This window comes from Sarcophilus harrisii, chromosome 1 (genome assembly GCF_902635505.1).
Source record: "Sarcophilus harrisii chromosome 1, mSarHar1.11, whole genome shotgun sequence".
Lineage (NCBI taxonomy): Eukaryota > Metazoa > Chordata > Mammalia > Dasyuromorphia > Dasyuridae > Sarcophilus > Sarcophilus harrisii.
This window is the reverse complement of record NC_045426.1, coordinates 18,569,121-18,578,205: the sequence shown is the minus strand read 5'-3', so window position 1 is coordinate 18,578,205 and position 9,085 is coordinate 18,569,121. Positions and strand designations below refer to the sequence as shown.

Here is a 9,085-nt window from a genome sequence, read left to right as displayed (position 1 = left end):
GACATGAAATCAGTCAATAAACATTCATTATGCACCTACTACGTGCCAGGTACTGTGCTATGTGTTGAGGGGAAAAAAGGAAGCAAAAGACCTTAATGGATATAGTTTATATAGTTAATTTGAGCAGGTTTCTTGAGAGCTGGTGCCGTAAGATTAAGATCATAGGGTCACAAGTATTTTCTAGAGAGCGCAGAGTAGGAAATGATCCCTACTTAAGTCTTTACAACCCCTGGAAAAGTTAAAATTGGGAAACAGAAGCTCTGGACACTTAGATGTTATGGACAACAAACTATAGATTTTGTTAGTAAATTGAAATGTCTTGATTCATTAGCCTAGGGTAAGCCAATTAGGTACCCCGGGATGAGCCCAGGCTGATTTTCACCTTCTGTCTTCTGAGAACCCATTCACAAATCAAGATTGGAGGAAACAAGTTGTGACATTTAAAAAAAAAACTCAGTTTCCATGTTTCCTACTTAAATTATAATTCATCAAAATTCAGCCAACAAGCTCATTGCTGGTTTCTTGTAATGGCTTGGAAACAGAATCCACGTGGATTCTTTCTCTTGTGCCATTTTCAACCATCTGAATTCAACCCACCATAATTTTTAAAAATTTATTTGGTTAATTTATATGGTAATTTCTGGTATTATAAAACTTGGTTTATTCTGGAAAGAATTACTAGGCTTTCCTCTACTCAAACATAGAATATACTATAAAATGAAATTTAGTGAGAATAAGGCATTAAATACTTAAAACTTAAAGTAACAAAAATTGTTAATGAGCCCTTTAAAATAATAAGGTATGACTCATGAAATATGCTAGTAATAGTAGTTTTTCTAGTTACTATAGCCTTCACCTCTTTAAGTTAACTTTTCCATGGTAGTTGACTTGACTTTTAATGGCTACAAAACTGGGTGTAGAAGATACCGTGTGTTACTTTTCAGTGTCTCTTGCCCATGGCACAATGTATTAATAGATTTTCTTATAGGGAAACACTAGAGAAAATGAGATAGGACTAACAGGAAAAAAAAGGCCAAAGAGAGAATGGATTAGAACAGACTTTGAGAGCTTTACCTGGGAAAGCTTCAGTGGGGCTGCCTATGTAACCCATTGACACTTCTGAATGTCTGAGACTTTAGCTCACCTGTCCAGTTTCATTTCCCCATGCTTTTAAAAGCAGTTCAAATGCTAAATTCATATTTAAAATGGTCTATACTAGAATTACAGAAAATTGTCACCTGAAGCTTCCTCTTTATTTTTCTTTATTTAAAAGACAAAAATACAGAAACCTATAAACCTCTACTCCCACCCACAAGTTAGGATTTAGTCCAGTTCCTTCCATCAGATGAGGGAGCTAAAACTGAGATGCTACCTGACTGACCTGAGAATCTGGGTGAGACCTGAACTTGGATCCTCTGGGTCCAGATTCAGCCTTCAAATGTACTTCACTGCCTCTTGGTGGTTACAGTGGTTTTAGTTACAATGTGACGAGCCTCTAAGGAAAGGAGTGTAGGGCTAGGGGTTACATGATGCCCGGAAGCTTCTGACCCCAAATCACTAGCACTTTCAGCAGGTAAAAGATGAAGAAACAGAACCCAACGAAAGAGTCACGTTCCTTGTTAAGATTCCAAGCTCGATAGCAAAAGTAAAGCCAAGAATTAAAACTATGAAAGAAGAGGATTCTGGGAAGATGGCAAAGATCAGTAATTTTCAATTTCTTTAGGTTTTCCCCACAAATAGAAGAGACTGGTGAAAATCAGTAAGACTTGGGGCAGAAAAGGGGCTGCCCCAGCACAAAATCCCAAGCCAGGGAGCAATTAACCTGTGGGCAGTGGAAATACCTTTGGGCTAGCTTCAGAGACACCAGCAGGGCCCCCTGGGGAGAGCTGGCTGTGGCTGGAACCTCAGGAGGAACCACAGGCACTTCACCTCCTTGACTGGGAATGGGGCTGATGAGGAATACCAGGCCCATCTGCGCTGCAAGGGTGGCCCTGGGTGAGAAGGACCCAACCCAGTGTATATCGGGAAGGCAGAGGCAGGAATGGAGAGCTTTTGGTTTGGGGGTTCAGGTTAGAGGGGAAAGGTGAAGTGAAACTAGAGGCACCATCTCCCCAACTCCACAATTAGAGGTAAACGTCTCATTAAAAAAAAAAAAATTAACTGGGAAAGAACAAACCGAACCACAGAACTTTTCTATGGGAACAGGGAAGAATAGGATTCATCTTCAGAGGACAATGAAGTAAGAATCTACAGAAGAACTCAAAAAAGAATTTAAAAATCAAATGACATTGAGGAAAAGCTTAAATCCACCCATCACCACCTCAAAGAGATCCTCTGTGGAAAACATCTAGGAATATTACTGTGAAATTGTGAAATCCCTAGATCTAAGAGAAAAAAATTTTCAAGAAACAAGGGAAAAAACCCTCAAATACACTGGAGCTACAGTTAGAATTGTACAGGACTTGTCAGCAGTCACAATAAAAGATCGCAGGTCCTGGAATCACATGTGGGCAATCAAAAGAACTAGGCCTGCAGCCAAAAATGTCATATCCCACAAAATTATCCACAACACTGAATAGACTGACATCAGCAATTGGGGGGGGGGGGGGGGGGAGAAGGATATTCAACGTGCTTGCAGGTTTTCAGGACTTTCTTCCAACAAACTTGAACTCAATAGAATATTTAACACATAAGAGCCAATATCGAAGATGACCTTCATTTCAAGGAACTTAACTTGGACAAATTGTATTTTTCTTTTTTTAACATGGAAATGTATACCATGTTTAAGACTGACATCAGCAATTGGGTAGCTCAAAAGAAAGATTAGGGCAGAGTTAAGGTAAAAATAGTAATTATGTTATACAAATGATGTGCAGAGAACGAATAGACACAGAGCATTTGAGGGAGGATCCACAGTTCTGAAAACCTAAAGGCAACAGTACAATATACACACATATACAACTGGAGGAGTACAGCGCCCTCCAAAATCTATTAAAAAATAAGTGGGGGAGAAGGCAAGGGAGGGACCATGGGGGGGGGGAAGTTAAGGCAAATTAAGCAGCAGAATTACAAGCAGAGTTAGCAGAAAATATCTGTGTGCATGTACATATCTATATAGGTATACATAAATATATCCTTGCTTATCTATAGCCTGCTTAGGATATCGGTGGGGGGGAGAGGGGACAAAAGAAGGAAAAAAAAAGAATAAAAAGCGTACACAGCAGAGAACGAAAGAATCTACAATTAAATAAGGAAAAAATGGACACGTCTTCTATTTTATACCCTCTCTTGAATTGGTGATTTATTGTTATATATTATGAATCCTCCCTGATGTTCTGTTTTGCCTTCCTTTTTTTTTTTTTTCCAAAGTAAAATAAATTAAAAAAGAATTTAAACCATCACTTCCACCTGGATAGAAAACGTCAGAACTACTCTAACTTTTGGGGAATGAGCACCTCTGACAACTGCTAAAATGAAACCTAAGGGAGAAGTGGCTGCACCTGAGCTTAGTGTGCAGTCGGGTCTCAATCTGGACAAAGAAGCCCTGGAGCAGGCAGAACGTCTAGTTAGGGAAGGGTTTGGCCACTGCCTCATAATAAACACACTCAACAGCAAACCTCAAAATTAAATCTGCCCCAAACAGAAAAGCAAAACATCTGACTTTGCGTTGACATTTTTGCAAGAGGTCTGTCTAGGGCTTTCCTAGAACTCCATGGATTACTCAGTTTTACCTAGTCCTGGTCATTCTCCCCGCTCTCAGTAGCAGTATTCTGATTTATAAAGAAAAGCCTGTCAGCTACATCTCTATCATCAAACTCAAATAAATACTCTAAAAACTTCAGTCCGCTCCAAGGGGGCATTAAGATTTCTGGCTTGCACCTGATCCCCCTTAATACTGGTCTGTAGAGCCCAAGCCCAAAACGCACAAAGGCGGAACTGCTGCCCGCAGGGACCGGGGAACCAAGTCTGACCCACGGGTTGGGCGGAACGACTGCTTCCGGCGCTGATGTGTCTGCAGTCTGGAATCGCAAACGGGCGCGCCGAGGACGGTTAAAGGGGCAGCCTCCTAGAAGCCGGCCACCACAAGGCAAAGCGGCCGGACGTGTTTTGGCTGCAGGACTGGGAAAGTGAGACAGAAGAGAGAGGGGCCTGTGTCAAAACGCGCTTCCTAAGGCTCTTTTCTCAAGTACTGGTGCCGAAGGAGCCGGAGCCCCCGACCTCCCTTCCCTTCCGGGGCTTCCCCTCGGGCCGCTCACTTGCGCTGGGTCACGGCGCCTCCTGCTCAGCTATGTGGTAGTGGTCCGTGTCCCACGGGCGCCCTGCCCCAGAAACCGCCTCAGAATCGCGGGTCGCTTACAAAGACAAACAACCTCTCCATCACTTTAAAAACCGCTTCTTTAAAAAGGCTGCGAGAGCACCGGCGTTCGCACCGGCGTTCGCGCTGTCTCAGATACATGGGCTTCCGTTCCTTCTGCCGGGAGAAGACAAAGGGGGCCGCGCAGATGCCGCGACCCGAGGCACGCTGGGAGCCGAGCCGCGCCGGGAGCGGGGCCGCCTCCTCCCCGGGCCGATGAGTCACGGGCCGCCTCCCGCCAGGCCCCGCCTACTTCCATTTCAAGTCACAGACCAGGGCTATGTGGTCCGAGGGGTGCGAGACGCTGGGCAAGGCCTGGTGGGTGGTCACTTCCTCGTGGCTCGGCATCGGGATCACCTGCTCCACCTCCAGGGCCGCGCAGTCCACGAAGATGTAATCCAGGCAGCCGTGGAAGCCGCCCACGTAGTTGGTGTAGGCGGGCTCGCCGCAGGCGCTCCTCAGCCGGAAGGGGTGGGCCAGGGCCATGCCGCAGCGCTCCTCCTCGCCGTTGGAGGCCCAGTCCTCGTGCTCCTCCGAGACGCTGCCCGTGCTGACCAGCCGGTACATGCCCGTGGAGGGCGTGCTGTTGAAGTCGCCGCAGAACAGGAGGGGGACGCCGGGGTGCAGCTCCCGCGTCACGTGCTCCAGGTGCGCCAAGGCCACGGCCGCCTGAACCAGCCGGATGTGCCCTCCTGCGGGGACAAAGGGCGCAGTGACAAACCCTCAGGGGGGTTAGAGAAAGTGCCCTCGGGCTGAAGGGCGGCACCGCGGGGCGCGCGCTCCCCCTCCCCGCCCCCGCGCTCACCTCTGGGGTGCCAGTACAGATGAGTGTTCGCCACGCAGATCTTTCTAGAAGGGTCCTTTGTAGACTGGAGGACTGAGACCTGGAACACAAAGCGAGGCGGCCTTAGGAAGCGTCTCCCGCTGTCAGTGACTCCGGAATCTGACCGCGGACGTGGCAGGGGCAGACATCTCACTTCCATTTCACGGGGCCGGTCAAACCCTAAACTCAAAATTCCGGCAGCAGAGAGCCGGCCGCGGGGCGCGGGAGCCCTGGGCTCGGTCCGTCCTCTGCCCGCTCAGAAGCGGGACCCGGGTGACTCGCATCCAGGGCGGTCCCCACAGGCTGGGGCTGGGGCTGAGGCGCCCCCCCCCCCCCCCCCCCAAGGAACCGCGGAAGGGACAGGATTATTTGGTGGCGGGTCAGAGGACACTCTGGCTCGGACCAAGCCACCGTCCCGGCCCAGAGAACGAGGCGGGGTTTAGACTCCTCTTCCCCAGAGCAGTCTCGCCCACCTTCACTGACCTTTTAGCGAAGTTCGCCTTGACATTTCAGAGGCCGCAGGAGCCCGCGTCTGGCCTGGAAGGAGCTGCTTCCTTCACAGAGCTGCCCTGGAGGCATCGCCCCGAAAAGGGCCCGGCCAAAGCTCCGGGAGTGCGGGCGCCGCTCCCAGATTCCTGGGGCCTTTCCCACCCGCCCACCGGGGCAGGGCCGCGGGCCGCCCGCTGGGGATGCCAGGAAAGGGAGTCCTCAGACTCCCCCACGCCCAGGTCTAAACCTGAATAAACCAGCCTGACCCCGCCTCCGGTGCAGGCCCAGGGTCCCAGCCTCCCAGGGCCCGCGGGGCGGGGCCAAGCTTCGCCCCGCCCCCTCCCCTCCCCTCCTCTCCCGGCGCTCACCTGCAGCGCTGACGACCTCTGCAGCACCCGGTCCCGGGCCTGCGGGGCGCGAGCCAGGCTCTCCAGCAGCGCCGCGTGCCGCGGGTCCCCGGTCAGCGCCTGCTGGTAGGCGATGTCGTGCTGAGCCAGCAGCCGGAACTTGTCCCTGCGGAAGAACGTGGCCAGGCCCTCGTGCTGCTGCTGCTTGAGGCGGAAGAGGCCCTGCAGGCCGAAGGCGTCGAGCGCGGGCGCCAGGCTGTCGTGGAACACCGAGCGGTCCACTTCCTGCAGGCACAGCACGTCGGCGCTGTAGCCGCTCAGCTCCTTCTGCAGCAGGTTCAGGCGGTAGTCGAGGCCCAGCGCGTAGGGAGCGCAGTACGGGTAGAGCACGGCGCGCGAGTGCTCCGTGTGCGCATACACGTCGGCCAGCACGTTGTACGTCACGGCGCGCAGAAGCCCGTCGCCGCTCACGCGCTTGGTGTACAGGTGGCGTTGGTCGAACGTGCACGCGCCGGGACCAGCCTCCACGGGCCCCGCGCTCTCCAGCTCGCGGCTCGGCCCGAGCCGCTGTCCGTTGCCCGGCGTGCAGCGCAGCTTCAGCCGCAGCCCGATGTCGGCGTTGGACGGCGTGAAGACGCGCTCGTGCGCGCCGGGCACCTCCACCCACGCGGGCCCCGTGCTCGCGTCCGCCTGCGGCGGCGCGTCCCCGTCGGCCGGCGGGGGCGGGGGCGAGGCAGGCGAGGCGGTGCCCGCAGGCGCACTCGGCGCTCCGGCGGCCCCGGGCCGCGCCTCGCGGAACCAGCGGAAGAGCGAGCGCTCGGGCTCGCCGAACTCGAGGCCGATCTTGGGACACACGGGAAAGCCGGCCATGATGTAGCGCGGCAGCTGCAGCTCGGTGACGGCCGGCGGGTTGCGCTCCACCTTGTACTTGACGTCCCCGATCTGCAGCACGGCGCCATCCTGCCACGCGTCCACGTTGAGCACGTCGTCGCCCACGGGCTCCTCGCGGTAGTAGAGCTTCACCAGCGGCTCGGCGGCGGGCTCGGCCCCGGCGACCGCTGGTCCCCGGCGCCCCTTGCGCGCCGCCGCCTTGGCGTGGCCCTTGAGCGCGTTGGTGGCGATGCGGCTGAGCGCGCGACCCAGAGGCTCGCTCTGGTCGCGCTGCATGTGCTTGTGGCTGCCGTCGGCCAGCGCGAACGACAGGCTCAGCTTGGGCTCGGACGGCACGCAGCGCACCACGGCGCGCTCCATGGCGGCGCCCGCCTCAGCCCGGGCCCACGCCCACAGCCGCACCCCGGCCCCGCCGCGCAGCGCGCTGCTCCCGGCCCGCAGCCTCCACATGGACCCGTGCCCGCACGAGCCGCCGTGGCCCATTCAGCCGCTTCCGGGCCGCGCCGCTCGCCCGTCGCGCCGCATCCGCGCCCGCACTTTCGGCACCGCTCGGGAAAAGCCGGGCGTGCGGCGGCACGTGGGGACCCGCTCCCGGAGGGCGGTGCGAGGATGCGCGGGGGGCCGGCGCGGGGAGCCGGCGGGGAAAGGCGCCGGGCTCGGGGCCGCCGCGACCGGCTTGTGCCGAAAGTGCGGTTCTGGGTCCGGGGACAGTCAGTGTGGCTGCCGGGCGCGGTGACGTCAGGGGGCGGGACCACTGTCAGGGGCGGCGCTTTCCCACGCTGCGCTGGGCGGCTTTGCTCGCTGGGGCGGATTGCGCGGGCGGGTCTGACAGGTTCCCCGGGACTCCCGAAAGTCCTCAGTGGTTGGGGCCCCGACCCCCGCAGACTGCCGCTCCGGGCCGGCGCTCCGCAGGCCGAGTCCGAGCGTCCGCGTGTGCCGTGGGAGTGAACCCCCCTTGTGCCCCGGGATGGACGTTTCTGAAGCTTCTCTGTAAAATGGGCGCGGGCTACGGGACCTCCAGAGGCCCCCCTGGTCTGGTCCCTCCACCGGCCCTCGGGAAGTGATGGGCAGCTGCCCGAGAGTATGAGCCCTGCCCCCTAGCTGCTGCGGGCCTCTGGGCGGCGGCCCGGGAGCGGGGCCCCAGGCCCGGGAGCGGGGCCGGCAGAGGGGCTTTGTTTTTTTTTTTTAATTTAATTTATTTATTTGTTTGTTTGTTTGTTTAATAGCCTTTCATTTACAGGATATATGCATGGGTAACTTTACAGCATTAACAATTGCCAAACCTCTTGTTCCAATTTTTCACCTCTTACCCCCCCACCCCCTCCCCTAGATGGCAGGATGACCAGTAGATGTTAAGTACATTAAAATATAAATTAGATACACAATAAGTATACATGACCAAAACGTTATTTTGCTGTACAAAAAGAATCAGACTCTGAAATATTGTACAATTAGCTTGTGAAGGAAATCGAAAATGCAGGTGAGCATGAATATAGGGACTGGGAATTCAATGTAATGGTTTTTAGTCATCTCCCAGAGTTCTTTTTCTGGGCATAGCTGGTTCAGTTCATTACTGCTCCATTGGAAATGATTTGGTTGATCTCGTTGCTGAGGATGGCCTGGTCCATCAGAACTGGTCATCATCTAGTATTGTTGTTGAAGTATATAATGATCTCCTGGTCCTGCTCATTTCACTCAGCATCAGTTCGTGTAAGTCTCTCCAGGCCTTTCTGAAATCATCCTGTTGGTCATTTCTTACAGAACAGTAATATTCCATAATTTTCATATACCACAATTTATTCAGCCATTCTCCAACTGATGGACATCCATTCAGTTTCCAGTTTCTAGCCACTACAAAAAGGGCTGCCACAAACATTCGTGCACATACAGGTCCCTTTCCCTTCTTTATAATCTCTTTGGGATATAATCCCAGTAGTAACACTGCTGGATCAAAGGGTATGCACAGTTTGATAACTTTTTGAGCATAGTTCCAAACTACTCTCCAGAATGGTTGGATTCGTTCACAACTCCACCCACAATGCATCAATGTCCAGTTTTCCCGCATGCCCTCCAACAATCATCATTATTTTTTCCTGTCATCTTAGCCAATCTGACAGGTATGTAGTGGTATCTCAGAGTTGTCTTAATTTGCATTTCTCTGATTAATAATGACTTGGAGCA

General features: G+C 53.6%; 1 protein-coding gene across 1 annotated transcript; it reads right to left on the bottom strand.

Annotated features, from left to right (window-relative positions):
* Nucleotides 1-3,279: 3,279 nt before the first annotated feature.
* Nucleotides 3,280-7,444, bottom strand: PDE12 (phosphodiesterase 12). Its single transcript, XM_031953110.1, has 3 exons — nt 6,035-7,444; nt 5,160-5,238; nt 3,280-5,046 (listed from the first exon to the last, which is right to left on the bottom strand). The coding sequence occupies exons 1-3, from the start codon at nt 7,385-7,387 to the stop codon at nt 4,604-4,606; spliced, it is 1,875 nt and encodes a 624-aa protein (XP_031808970.1). The 5' UTR covers nt 7,388-7,444; the 3' UTR covers nt 3,280-4,603.
* Nucleotides 7,445-9,085: the final 1,641 nt, after the last annotated feature.